The sequence below is a fragment of the Cygnus atratus genome, chromosome 6 (assembly GCF_013377495.2).
Source record: "Cygnus atratus isolate AKBS03 ecotype Queensland, Australia chromosome 6, CAtr_DNAZoo_HiC_assembly, whole genome shotgun sequence".
In the NCBI taxonomy this organism is placed as follows: Eukaryota; Metazoa; Chordata; class Aves; order Anseriformes; family Anatidae; genus Cygnus; species Cygnus atratus.
The window spans coordinates 12,282,767-12,297,899 of NC_066367.1; the positions used below are offsets into that span (position 1 = coordinate 12,282,767).

The following is a 15,133-nucleotide window of genomic DNA, read 5'->3' on the forward strand; positions in this document are numbered from 1 at the left end:
ACATTGTAAAATACAGTCAAGGACATGGTACCCTGTTTTCTACTGAATATCAGCAATATGGAAACACAAATGACCCTCAGCTTGGTTGCTCTGTCCCACGTTTTTGGGAGGCAAGAGTCCACAGCTACAGATCCAGTCGTAGACGTATTTACAAAGCCAATCTGTGAGTTACATCCTGAAAGGAAGCTTCTTCTGACAGCTTATCCTGTAAACTACATTTCAGAAGCCTCATTTCCTATTATTACTACTCATTCCAAAGCATGTCTCGCTTTTGTAACTGTTTTTTCAGATTTAGAAGATAGACATTTCTAATATTTGTTGGTTACCATGTACAACGGCTGCTTGCTTTTCCTTATCAAGTCCAACAGACACCAAACAGCATACTCCTAATTCAAAATCCTGATTAGTTTTGTGATAAAAGATGTTTGAAGACAAACAAAAAGAGCATGTCCAAACATTTCAGACATGCTATAAAGAGAGCGAGTTCTGATCTGTGTTTTATTTCACATACTGAAAACCCAGATTTAAAAGTCACACATACATACACCCTTCTCACAAAGAACCCCCCCTCCCCCCCCAAAAAAAAGGAAAAAGTAAAATCCATGCTATGATATAGTTGCACTTTCTGGGACAACTCATCAACCCCCACCCCAAAAGCCAAATTTGTTTGGCTGATTCGCATCTAAAAGTGAGATTAACTTTACAGTGATTTCCCATTCCAAAAAAACCCTGGGATACAACTCCAGTTATTTCAAGTCTAGATCTGTTCTTTGCATTTTCGGGGGGGATGTGTGTGTGTGGGTGTGCTGCAAATATATAGGGAAACGCATGAAAGACAAGAAATCTCTGAAAGCTTTTTGGTAGAACTAGTCAAAAGATAGTTTAACATCAAAACAGACAGGAAAAAATGTCAACTAAATTTAAGACTCCTGATTAACAGTGAAAACTGAATATTTTCCTTGGTGATAATTAGTGTGAAATTAGACCTGCTTTGTTCAACTAGTGTTGCTTACCAAATAAGCATGTCACTATATTGACAATCACCAATGCTTGTATTCTCTTGCAAAAAGAGAAGTTTTGCAGAAAGAACCCCTCCAGTCTTCGGAATACCTTAATCAAGTTCCCATTTAGCCTTATGAGCCAGATCATATTTATGATTTCTTCTTAGCTTGAGTAGATCTTGCACAGCACAATGAGTCAAAGTGGGAAAGAACTAAACCAAATAAAAGTTATCCTGTACCTGTCAAAGAAAGAATATTCTACAACCTTCTACTTAAGTTATTTGATTTTTGATGAGATTAATTTGTTTGTTTTGGAGTTTTAGACACACTGTCTTCAAGGTTGACCTCAGATTTCCAAGGAAAACTAAGAAAGCTACTGAATGTTGACTGATTGCCTTTGGGGGAAAGCCTTGGATATAGTTATCAGAAAGCAGCTAGGGTTAACACACTAAGCTAGCAATCCTTCCTTTTTTACACTACAGTGTTTATGCTTACATTGACAGAATAAGCACTTAAACATCAAAATCTATCATGTTTTTAACAATGCATCTCACCTCATTCATAAAGCAGTAGCTGTTTCATATTTTCACATAACAACAGGAAAGCAGCTTCCAACTGTGAAATCTGGTTTAAGCAGCAGTCAGGAGCAACAGATAATGAATAAGTCATTACAAGAAGAGAAGATGAAAAATATCTGGCTTATGTGAACTTCCTTAGAAAAAGGCCTACCAAATTGCTAGCTTATAGGGAAAACTAGCTAAGACTACCACTTGTGCTTTCATTCCTTGAGATATCTACACAGACTATAAGGCCAAAGCTCATGGTCTTCTCATTCCAGGGATTCTAACAAATTAGATGTAATTTCTTGTTAAAAGGCTTACCTGACTGATCTCCCAGACAGCATTCACACATACTGCACGCAGCTACAGAAGCTCATCAAAAAAAGACATAGCTCTTTGCCTGTTATTAGGGACAGAACTGGATGTCCATACTGAGTGCACCATGGTTTAAAGAGTCAAAAGGAATCATGTCACCCCATGCCTATAAACATCAATTATCCCAAATTCTGGCTACAGGGCCTACTCCCTTCAGCAGAAATCAAATTCACTGAAACTAATATCACATAGTCTAGAAGGTCTTACTGATACAGGATTAGAGCTCCAAGGGACCTCACGCCCTGCTTTTAATAGTTTTCAGAATTATGTTAAAATGGCTAGTTTGGGATTCTGTCTAGCTTCTAAAGCAGAAAACACCAGAGACCTGACTTTCATAACATCAACCCCCCTGCTCTTAAAAGATTCTTAAGTTATGATAATCAACAAGGTTATTGAGCACTTTTAACGAGGAAAAATACTCAAATCTTTAAATTTGACAAAATTAATAGTTTGGCATACTGAAGACTGCAAGTTAGTTTGAGTGCAGGGAACACCCTTAGAAAAGCTTTTGTTGAAAAAAAGCCATTAGAAACCAGGAAACTGAGAAGGCAAATAATGAAGAATAAGGTAGTCAGCATCTTTCTAATGACATGCCCTATGCAGGCATGTCATCATCACTTCTTAATTCTGCCTTAAGTGAACTTAATTAGGCTACTCTCATCACTGATGGAGGTCAGTGTAAAAGTCATCGTAAAATAAAAATCTTGCTTTTGTACACTTTCGAGACTTAAGGCGTTTTAATTAAAAAAACCCAAGACATGAGAAGAACAATACACTTATTTTAAGCAAAGACTGAGACATATTCTTTGAAACCATTTATCCCTATTTTGACCCAAAAAACGTTACTGCAAGTTTGAGGTGACCCAGATTAAAAAGCAGACATGAGCATAAACTTTTTTCAAAAGTACTCTGAGATTTAGATAATCACACCCACATACATAAGGTTGCTGATGGCACAAAAAATGTCATTACTCTTTGTAATCAGATATACCCGATGATATGACTCCAGATATATCTGATGATATTATTCATCCTGCCTCCCTCCAAAACAAAAGCATATAGCTCCACTGGTGAAGCCATTATCTTGTTTACATGGGGGTAACGCCACCAAAGTATTGCCTCCTAAAGCAAAAGCAAATTCAGGGAAGAATACTTGGGTGCAGCAAACCACAGTCATGTGAGGGAGGCAGCTTTACTTCCAGCTTCTTGTTGCCAACAGCCCAGTCTTACCAAAAAGAAAACTGACAAGATCAGTACATTGATATGAAATCAGTTCAAATGTATAAGGCAAGGTAGTTCAAAGAAAGGATTTTACAGTCACTTTTTTCTTCTATAGTATCTCTCACCATACAAGAGACTGTTCCCTGAAGTCAAGAGACTGTTCCCTGAAGTGCTTCTGAAACAACAAGAGCAGCTCTGAAGTGAATCTATGTCCAACAAAATTAGTCAATGTATACCACCTGGCATTCAAGTCAGATTATTTGGTAAAAGATTAGGAGGAGTAAGGAAGAAATCTCTTTTTAGTTCCTACTCTCCATTCATAAACATTTAGCTAATGGGAACTAAACACCTATCACAAGTTTAATTAGCTTTGCTGTAGCTATGAGAAGAAACTAATTTCACAATTGCATGTGGGAAATGCATCTGTGCAGTACAATCGTTTCAGTACAGAACATTTTCTTACCTGTAGATACTGCAGAATACACCATGTCCAGCTCATGTAGAATTTCCAGAGGGAAAGAATATTTGTTGGATGTTAGTAAAGCAAGTAACCACACTGCCCTAGCTAATCTATGGACATCCCCTCCTTTTTAATCCGCAGAAACCTAACCTTAGAACTACTCATTACCAGGGAGATGAGAACAAATCCCCTTAACCCTTCTCTTGCAGAAAAAAGCCTACTTTAAGTTGTCTCATTTAATAGGTTTCTTATTTGCAGCAACCTTCCTAGTCAATAGGACACCTAGCTCTTAAGGTCTGTCTTCAGTTACTGTGCCTGTAATTACAACAAGAACATGTAATATTGTGACCTTGATGTTCTGTTGCTCATTACACGCTTTCTGTTGCAGCACAAGAAATATCCAACTTTCAGTTTAAGACAAATAAAAAAAAAGATGAGAAAAAAGGAATTACCATTAAGTAACAGAGATGGAAGTCCTGCAGGTTAACTCTTTTCTTGGTTAGCTACAGAAATACACAGAGCTGCTTTGTACTCATTTCCTAATGCACCACAGCCCACGTAGGCTGTAAATTGGAATCTGTGTCAGAAGCACATTTAATCCTAGGATTCTTTTCATCTAATAACTAAACTATACATCAGAAATACCAAGAATATCCAGCCCAGACAGTCTGCTTTATATTAATCAGCAAGCTAAATTCACGTGATACCACTACTTTTTCTAAGAGATTGTGTATATAGATAGAACAAGTAGATATATTTTGTTCTTTAATCCCTTAGTTTGTAACATTCAAAGTGAATGAAGTTGAACATTTGAAGTTGTTACATATTTGTAGCTATACCTCTTTATTGAAAGGCAGGAAAGAGAACAGAAAAAAAAACAACCTCCTATCTCCAGTTACATTCTCAGTTTAAAGCAGAGAAGCAGTATAGCTGTAAGGTCATATGAAAAAAGCTTTTCACATGGCAAAGCTTGTAATTAAAATCCTTTCTTATTCTGAAACACCTGAAGACAAGGAACACTGATGCTGAACAGATACAGTGAGAAAAAACCTGATTTTAATGATTTGCACTCTTACAACAGGTGAAATAAATCATGAATCCATCTTTGCGGATTAAAATTATTGCCACAGGCTTGCTCAGCTGTTTAGCATAGCTCCTTATCCAGGAGCAATTCTGCTCCTGCTGTTTTCTGTTAAATATTTTCTACATTTAGTTCAACAGATGAGCGCATGGGAAGATACCTAGCACAAAAGATTAAGTGTTAGAATTCCTGGCTTACACTTCATTATACTCTTCTCTGCTAGTTGCATATATTTTTTTCCAAACATTTCATAGCTTGTCTTTTATGCACGTTATGACTTATCTCTCCCCATATTATTCAGTATAATTGAAAACGTGAAGAGGTCTATTATCTCTATATTCTGTTGCAAATATAGAAGTATAGCAATAGTCTTAGATACCTCATTGCTAGAATTCTGCTCTCCCTTTCTTCAAAATTAAAAGTAATTTCAGGAAGACCAATTTTTTTTTACTTTATTATGAAAATTGCTACGTTACAGTCACTGTTCAAAACAGTTTTTAGACACAGTGTTTCTTTTCATTTAAGTAGCAATACACAAGCCATGATTACTATTTCAAAAATATGATTAGCATTATCTATGGTAGTTTGACATAACTTAAACCATTATAACATTCTATAATTGGTCCCCCCCCTTTTTTGTGTCAGCCATGGTAAAGAACAGCACCTACAATACCCAAATTATCCATTAGTATTATTCATATAAATAAGGTTAACCATAAACCACAGAAAAATGCACACACAACACCCCCCCCACGGAAAAATAACTTGTCCTTTACATGTTCAAAAATGCAACAAGGTGGACTTCTTTCACCCTGACATATAAATAGCCAAATAAGTTAGCAAGCAAAAGTCTCAAACGTAATCCATTGCCAGCTTGTTCAAGAGCACGTTCCCATTCTCCTATCCATGAGCTTCTACAGAAAGTTTGTCCTTAGACCTCAGAGTAATGGAACTAAACACCTTCAGATTGAACATTTTAATTCAGTGCCAAAATATGAACTTGTCAGTGCCTTTTTATTCATTTCATAAACAGAAACAGAACGCACAGTGAATGCTTCTATATTTATAATTCTAGTAAACAGGCAAGTCCATAATAGTGTGATTACTTCTAAAACAGCACATTAATACTGCATTCAGCAACTGTTCCAAACAGATGCCTCAAAACCTTTACAGCCAAAACACACTATAGGATGCCCATTATAAATACTAACATGTCTCTATTCTTAAACCTAAAAACTTAATTCAGGAAGACTGAATGGTTCTATGGTGCAACTCATTCTCTTTAAAAATCTCTGCTGACAAACCAGGAATAATAACAAGAAACCTACTGCTTTAGAAACCATGCGGTCCAGACTTTCACATGTAGTCTATGTAGATGCCATGCCTTTTTGTACTATTGTTAATTTAAAAGGAGCAAGTGATCTGTTAGAATAGGAAGAGATCTCTTCTTAGCAAGTACTCAACAAACCAAGCTTCTATCTTCATCAACACTTCACAGATTTCCAATCTTAAAATTGAAAGTTCAAAAATAACAACTGAGTATGTTGATTTGTAACACGAGAACTGCAACAGTGTTCTCCATTTTAAGTGCCATTTCTGGGAAAGGAAGTAGTTGTAGTGAAGTTCCACCCAAACAGCCAGGCCGTAAACGATGGTCTAGGTAAGTTTTTCATGTTGAATCTGGTAGTAGCATGCCTGAATTAAAACAAAGTTAATTTTAGCATATATTCTAGTTCTCAGCAAGCTGATAAAAGCATCATACATAAAAAGGTTGATTATTTTTTCTCCTATCCAACAAAACAGAGGACTAGGCCTTCTGGAAGAAGGTACAATACAGTAAAATTGTAAAACATTTTCTGATGCAGTAAACAAGCAAAATGAACAGGAGCTTTTAAGTTACAAATTATGTCCAACTCCTAATGAAGCAATACAGCATAATCTGGGACTCTACATAATTTGGTTCCCAACTTTGCTAAGGTGAAGTTAATTTTTTGCTAACAACTCTCTTCACCCTTTGATAAAAGGACCCCAAAATGAAAGTATTTTCTTACAACAACACACAGATTCATACATTTCAAAAACATACAGACTGAAAAGCAAAGCTTCTGCCGCCTAGATAAATGCTCTGACCTTAACTTTTACATCTGACCTGTTGCTAATAGCTAACCACTCCTTAATGCTGGTTCAAATATGCATTTGGTCAGCCATGACAAGAAACTTCATATAACTGTTTCAGGTAACACCAAATAAGATTCTCAAAGACAGTTTAACCAATTCAAACCTTCCTTTTTGCAGCACTGTTACACGTATGAAAACTCTGCACCAAACTTTATTTCCAGTTTGCACAAACAAAAAAAATATAACATTCAGCTAGCAGCTCAGCTTCCAATTTTTAATTTTTCAGTTTAACAGCCTTCCCCTGAAACAACTCCACAGAAAGGCTCCACACACCTGACTTGTCATGAAACTCACTTGTTTGAACAGTTTTCATGAACCAAAACCGCTTACTTTCAACTGCAGGGGTCCTAGCTGTACAATGGGTTATTACCAGAAAAGACTCTCCCCTTTTACATACTTATAAAAAGAAAAATACAAATTAGAATGTGGAGAATGAAGATTTATGTATTTTTTTTTCCATTTATCTTGCAAAATTGAATTCTTGTGGCATCCTGATGTAATATTTGACTTAAACGTTATCAGAATGGTTCATCTCCAAGGAATCACTTTATTCCTTTTATAAAAATTGGAATGAAGTTTAAGTCACAGGGGAAAAACATGATACAAGTGAGCATGCAGAACAGTCAATAGCAACTTGTAATACATTTGAATAAAGTACATTTGCACATTGCACCATTGTCTTAGCAGTTCCTGTAATTGTTATCCTAAGTTTTATGTTAAATTTCCTTGTTCGCCCTAATTAAAACATTAACAAAAGTGTCCAAGTTAAAACCTAATGTTCACAGAATTTTCCCAAATTGATCATTAGGAATTAATCAACTTTAAGCAACAAAGAAAAATCTTAATAACCCTGAATAATTTTCATACCTTCAAGGTAGTGAACATGATGCCTTGTTCCCCGTGCTGCAGGTAAGGATCCATCAAGTCTTCGATCAAATGCACCTCAGACCCCAGATTCCTTATCCTGTCACATGGTGGGAGAGGCAAAAGAAAACAGGTGAAAACTACAAGACAATGGGCAAAAAATATGCTTTTTCCTAGCCTTATTCTGAGGAAACATCCATTTCAGTTTAACTCTCTAAAATTTATCCAGGCGAAAGCCAACAACCAAACCATAAAATGTACTAAGTTACAAAAAGATAATAATTAGGCCTATAATGAGAACTAGGAGTATTTAATAGAAATGAGTACTCACACAGCCTATGCTCAGCTTATTTCCCTGATGCCACTGCTAGCACCTACCTGGCTCGTAGCACCACATAGAGAAAAACAGGAAACAAGTCATCCATGGACCACAGAAAATCTTCCTGAAGACTCTCAAGTACATTCTGAGATATCTCTTCAAAAGTCTGCTGGATCACCTTCAGTTTGTCAGCTGGGGTAAACGTTGTACTGTTTGGAGAGCAAAAGCAAATCAGGCTAACAATAACAAATTATGTATCTGCATCTAAATTTCGAAGACAGTTTGCTAGCTAGTTATCCCCTGACCCAAGAAGATAAGACAGATCAAAGCACAGCAGCCACAACAGCTGCAAAGGCTGTATAATAGACTCCAGGCTATAATCATTGGCTCAAGGCACACCACTGCAAGCAAGACTGTCCTCACAGTTTTAAGCTGGTTACACATTGTTGAAGAGAAGAAAAAATCCTTTCAGTTTCTACTTCAATTCTTACAGCAGAATTCTGCCAGCTGACAGACACAGAAACCTCCTGAAACATAGGTCATTTTGAACAGTTATGACAAATATTCACACTCATATTTGATTAGATATCTTATTGCTTTTGATTTTAAGTGGTGTCCTACAGACACATTTCTTAAGTACTTGCATTTACAAAGCTATACTGGGTTTTCCATTGGGACAATTTGTAACATTTGTAGGAGGAACTCTGAAACTTCTAGGTGACCTCTACTAGCAAGATGAACAACAAAAAAGTTACAGGTAAAGAATCAGTCAAGTCGAGTAGATACCACTATAGCAGGAACAGCAAATAACTGAAAGAAACTTCAGAGAATTACCTGATTTGCTGTAAACATTCAACTGCAGAGGCAAAGCAGGCATCCTTTGTGTTTGATGATACCTGTGTAACCGTGAGAAGATTTGTCATTCAGGTTTAGCAACCCACTCGTCAGGGGAAGAAGCAGCATATCATGCAACGCTGCCAAAGACTTTTTCAGATTTAAAGTGCTATGAGAAGGTAATGTGCCAGCAAGCTAAAGTCATCCAGGAAAGGTGTCTACACATTATTTGCACGAGTTTCATTTAAAATTCTGAGAAGTCTGTACTGAACAGTGAATATGTTATGAGAATCAGAGACATTTGTGTATCTTCCTGGTCAAGGAAGACTAAGAATTGGTGAATCTTAAAGATTAACAATCAAGAGAGGACCTTAACATGAGAATAGTTGAAATCTAGAGAAGTCATACCAGTCAATAATCACAGACCCACAGGTTTAGAGCAAACATAAGAGTATAAATGTTAGCTCTTAGTAAGTAACTTAGTAAGTTAGTTTACTTAATTTACTTAGTTTACTTAGTAAGTTAGTAAGTAACTTTCTGAATGATTATTAAAATCATTCTTACTGCAGCACAGAGACTAAATAACATACTACTACTACTACTATTTAATACCAGCGTTCAGCCACTGCCAAGGTGATGACTAAGAATAGAAATTATTCAATTCTCATAATCAAAAAGTGTATAACGGTACAACTCCTAAACACCTCGAAAACTTCACTGACAGACATTTAATTGTCACAATTTTTCCCTAACTGGTGACCAAGCAAAATGGTTACAAGCATCTTCCTGAACTAGAATTTCTTTCAGAGTAAAACAGTAAGTGACAAAGTCAGACTGACAGCTTTTGCAAGAAAATACTGATGCAGCTTTTAAGTAGAAAAAAAAAAAAAAGGGATCAAGATAAAATAGCATCTCTTCAGCAGAAAGGTTGGCCAAAAATTCTTTGATCCTTTATTATCTCAGATTCTTTAAAGAAGCACTAGGCAAAGCACACAATAAGCCAAGGACCAATGAACATACCTTTCTACTCTCACCAAGGATGGACACAGTTCCTGGCCAAAATTTCCTGCAAGAAACCCAACACAATCTTTTCAGAAATAAGAGCCTCTTGGTCTTGAAGTATTTTTCACCTTATGAAAATGAAGCCAGCATGTTCTTCTCTGAGAGCGCAACTCTTCCAGTAGGAAGAACTACATCTAAAAGAGATAGCTGAAAGATAGCTAGATTTGAAATATCTCCCTCTGGTTTTGTAGTGATACCAATCTTCCTTCCTCCTGCTCCCCCCGCCTTTTTGGAAGAGGGAAGTTTTGATTCACACTCTCCACCATAGATATAGCTAGATACATTTTTATCAGAGAAAAACACTCAGGACAAGCTTTTTTTTTTTTTTCATTTGCTTTATCTAATTACATACCATAATCTTATTTTAAGTTTTGCTTTATTGTTGAAACATACTCACGTTTGCACTCCAAGAAAACTTAGAAGAGCCGTATCATTTTGTTTGTTTAGACGTAAAACACATTCCCAGTAAATATCTTCCTCACGCTCATTGTCTAAGGCATACAACATAAATAGAGGTGGATAGAGTCGTGGCAGTAATACAGGGAGCAGCAAGCCAAAACTGGTTACCACATACCTAAAAAAAGTGATGGAGGTCAAGAGAAAGACTTTTTTAAGAAGAAACATCTATAAAAATGGGATGAAGAAAATTAACGACTGGAACAAATCTTTAGTTTAGTATGAGCCTGTTCTATGAGGAAAGATAATACAGTAAACAAACAAAAAATCAATCAAGTAGTATCTGTGCTGAGAAATACTTAACAGTAACTTTACTTTACAGTCCACACATAAGGCATCTTTTGAGGGTGGTGAGGAGCCACAACACAACTGTGTAGGGCTTCTTTTGTGTTTTAAACACAGCATTGTATTTCTGACCTATAAAACATAAAAGCTGGATACTTCATCACAGTTCAAATTGTACCTGCATCTTCAAGATGATCATTTTGCCCTCATTCTGAGCCACTCTGATGATAGATTAACTTCAAATCACAAGCTACAAAATAGTCAAAGACCCATGAAGGTACCTGACCTAGCTCCACATACTCACACTCCAGGCTTCATGAATTCAGTAGCTACTTGTCATTAAGCTGCAATCCTAATAGGAAAAGCTGAACATGGGGTGCCTACTAATACCACCTGCACAGCTCATTGGCGTCTCTCAGAAGGTTCTCTGCTGATCCCTCTTTCCTCATGCTGCCCGCAGCTGAGGCAGCTGTGGACAGGACAATGGCAGACTCAAGGCTGAGCTCCGCATCACTTTCACAATGCAGTATGCGTGCACTGGACCTGCATTAGCCCAGTGCTCAAACCCCAAATATTTTTCTGAAGTTCAGGCCCAAGTCTGAGCTTGTTTCCCAACAAAAGACAAAAGCAAGTTTGGGCTTAAGTACAGAACCATCGTAATGGAACAGGAATGAAATGCTTGCAACCAACACACAGAAGTTCACTTAACCAAATCCGTCATCAAAACTAAACAAAAAAATCAGTTTCTATCCATCAGTTAAACACGTGCTTATCTTCATTTCTATTAACAACTCTTTCTTGAAATGGGGGGGGGGAAGGTAAGGCCTTAATTAGTTCACAGCCATCACCACCCCTCCCTGCCCTTTAGGTACCCTGGTTCAGGAGATTCTGATCTGGAGTCAGACTTCCCACTGCAGAATGATCGCCTTCCCTTCGTCTCTGTCGCCACAAATGGGATTGTGCTGCCCTCTTCCGGAAGATCAGGAAACAAGAACCTAAATGGCAATACGTACAGCAACTTACGACATCATTTCAAGAAGCTTCCACAAAATAAAGCATTAGAAGAGATGATTGGAAAGAAAAGTCAGCTGAAATAGAACACAGCAGACTAAGGCAGTATAAATAATAGAAGCCTTGCCCAAACGGAGATGATGTCAGAGTAGTAAAGGTATCTTTGGCATTGTAGGGTATGGTCTTCATAAGTTTTATTCCAGGTAAATCATATTGTACATCTAATGGTTATTAATTTGGATTCTGGTAATGAGAGCAGAAATACTCCAATTAATGCTGTAATTGCCCTCAAGAATCTAAGCAAACACTTCATATCAACATGGATGAGCCATGTTCCTAACAACTTCAGTGGAATACTCTGCAATTCTGTGTTATCACTGCTCTTATATACCTTTTGAACACTAAATATTCATGCTGTGAAAAGACAGATGCTAAATTGGAAATCCATGTTGAATTCTCTCTGTGTGTATTTTAAAAAACAATGCAGGATGTTATTCACCGTAGTGAAGATTTTTTTTGACATAATATTCAAGACGCCTTAAAAAGTTCAAGAAAATATAACTAACACCCAAAACAGAGTAAAGATGTTGGTATACTCGGACTACATAAACACTAGACTGTTTCAGTACACACAGTATCTTCAATGAATTCAGCAGTAGTTTGACTTTAATATTAGAGTCTTATTACCTAACCAATTGGAAAATGCGTTTGAGGTAGGACTTGATCTCTCTTACAGCTTCCTGCAGTAATCGTCGATTAGCTCCTACTCCAACATAGGTCATTCTGTAGACAGCTACCAGTGTTTCCACCAGCTTGCCCAATGGATGGAGAGGAGTATCACATGCCTGATGTGAAATATTAATTGCATAGTCAGATAGGTCAATGCGAGACAAGCTGTAAAAGAACTAGAGACAGACAGATCAGAAATCCAACAACACACTTTGAAGCAAAAAACTACAGATACATTAATTAAAAAATCAAACTTTATAAAAACACCCTTTGAATGATGACATTTATTTATTAGCTGAGTACAGACTCATAGAGGAATCAAGACTGCTCAGGCATTTGTGCTACTGCTTGGACAAGTCATCTGTCCAACACTATTAAAACTAACATGAAACACTCAGCAAGTACTTCACCATGCTCTGCTAGGATCCAACGCATAAAAATCGAAACAGTAACTGAGCAGAAACTGAGGCACTATCCATGAGATGCACAATGATTTTAGTCTTAGTTATGGATTAAACTCAATTATTTAGGAAGTTAAGAGCAAATATGAATCGATATAAACATGGATTATAAACATGCAAATACAAAAGGGGTTGAGGGAAGCTCTTACACAAGTAAATGAGTTTGACCTGCTTTGCTAACATGTTACGTGAACTTTTAATAGTCACAATACCTTTATCAAATATTTTTTGATATTTTCATATTTTTCCAGGGTGAAGGCACCAGTGTGTTGTGGAATGAATTCCAAACTTTCCAGTGTCTGAGTATGTGAACGGCTCAGTAATTCTGGGCTGCAGTTATAAGAAGGACAAAGACATTGTACAGATTGTTCGAGACACATAGAATTAATAAAACTGAAATTAAATGTGGAAGCTACCACAAGAAAGTGATGAGCCATAAAGAAAAAGATGGAAGTACACATAGGAAACTAGTCATTCCACTTGTTCCCCTTAACTTTAAGTCTGACAGAATTCTTCAGCCTGAACTTCTCCATTCCTCCCACACTTGTTGCACAAAAATTCTGCACCTTTACTTCAGCAAAATTAAATCTGAACCAGCGCTGTGGAAATACTCACCATAGACTCATTTTAACACAAGAGTCTCAACTCTGCAAAATCAGGAACATGGAAGACACTGATGCCCACCCTGACAGACAGGTATAACCATGAGAAGCTTGTTACATATTTCCTGGATATCAGCAGTATTAACTAAAGTCACATTATCATTTTTATGGTAAGTTTCTTGCTGCTAAAAAGCCAGCTTCCTCCACTAATCCCTTGATCTTGCCTACTCAGTTCTCTTACCTTGCAGAGACAAGTCTGTGAAATTAGCCTTTTCTGCAACATCCTAAGAAGGCTGTTCCCAGAAATTTCCTTACATGCCAAATCTAAGTTTCCAGAAACACTGTACTTACATTTCAAGTTCTCCAGCTCTCTAAGCCTTCCCACCCCTTGAATTTTCATTCACTCTATTTCCCTGCTTTTCTGCACAGATTTGAGTTATGACAACTGAACATTCCCTTACTGGGCAGCTGGACACAGTAACTACCTATACAAGATATTGATCTTCCGATAATAATCAGCTAGCACCTCATTCATACACAATGAAGCATTTAACAGACTGTAACAATTAACTAATCCTAATCATCAACATATCCCTGAAAAGGAGATGTCTGCAGTGCAGAGTAGTAAGAGTTCTGATTGTTGTTGTTTAACTGAACTTTTACAGTTAGTTTCTGGCCTGGACTAGTGTGCAATTCCAGTTTCTTTCTGAATACTTTCTTCAATGTGCTGACTACATTCTCTAGGAACTAACCTGTCTTTGTGTTGCCGTCGGTTGGTGGTCAGGGCCACCGCAATGTTGTCCCAAGCCTTCCATCTATCCCCCTGACCTGGGCTCTCACAGCCAAGCTGGTTCCAGCATTCTTCAAATACTGCCTTCCATTTCTCATCAGGAGGCACTGCCAGGATCCCAAGTTTCCGCCTAATAAAACAACCAGTTAGTCTGTTAAAATTGAATAGTCTTGAAACAACACACAGAGCTACAAAAAACACTTCTGCCTAACGTTAACTTAGTATCTCAAACTATTTTAATCAAAAGCTGGTATACTTAATCTCTTACAGTTTATCACTAAGAATAAACCCAGACCTACTTACACGAATGTCTCAACTCCTCTTAAAAAGAACTAACAAAAAGCTGGTAAAATGAAATGTAAACAAAAATCATTTATCCTTACCATGGAACAGCCTTAAAGCATACATTAATCCATGCAACAGATTATAAAGTTACAAGATTACAACATCTTTAATACCTACATGTAAGAATAACTATGAACCTTATAATACACAAGTCAGTCTTACTCTTTCTTGTATTATTCCAGGAAACAGCTTGTTTTAATCAGGAAAAGCACTGATATGATTTCCAAGAAAATAGGACATATTGCAATTGAGGGGGCTTATCTTCACCACTGGTATTATTCATTCACAAGGCTTAGGACACATTCATGTAATAAGAATATAGTACATAGTACAAAGATGTCTCAAACATCTCACAATCCTAGAATATACAAAAAGCCTATCCACACATATAAACAGCGAGAATGATTCTATGGCTTCTGTCCCTAAAGTATTATCTACAGGTAATGCTGCATCACATACTAGGGACGAGCTGGTTGAAAGTAAAGCCAGTGCAGGCATC

At 37.0% G+C, this 15,133-nt stretch overlaps 1 protein-coding gene across 6 annotated transcripts in view; it reads right to left on the bottom strand.

Annotated features, from left to right (window-relative positions):
- Positions 1–4,446: 4,446 nt before the first annotated feature.
- The window catches only part of ALS2 (alsin Rho guanine nucleotide exchange factor ALS2), a 40,950-nt gene continuing 30,263 nt past the window's right edge, over positions 4,447–15,133 (bottom strand). For 5 of the 6 annotated variants that reach the window (XM_050711638.1, XM_050711636.1, XM_035570753.2 and 2 more), the window contains exons 25-34: positions 14,252–14,419; positions 13,110–13,227; positions 12,395–12,552; positions 11,569–11,691; positions 10,353–10,529; positions 9,914–9,959; positions 8,894–8,955; positions 8,119–8,268; positions 7,744–7,840; positions 4,569–6,393 (exon numbers count right to left, since the gene is read on the bottom strand). In XM_050711638.1, coding sequence (XP_050567595.1) covers positions 6,355–6,393; positions 7,744–7,840; positions 8,119–8,268; positions 8,894–8,955; positions 9,914–9,959; positions 10,353–10,529; positions 11,569–11,691; positions 12,395–12,552; positions 13,110–13,227; positions 14,252–14,419 — 1,138 coding nt within the window. In that variant the 3' untranslated portion in view covers positions 4,569–6,354. Of the gene's footprint in view, positions 6,394–7,743; positions 7,841–8,118; positions 8,269–8,893; positions 8,956–9,913; positions 9,960–10,352; positions 10,530–11,568; positions 11,692–12,394; positions 12,553–13,109; positions 13,228–14,251; positions 14,420–15,133 lie in introns of all 6 variants that reach the window. The other variant, XM_035570743.2, reaches the window with a different exon arrangement.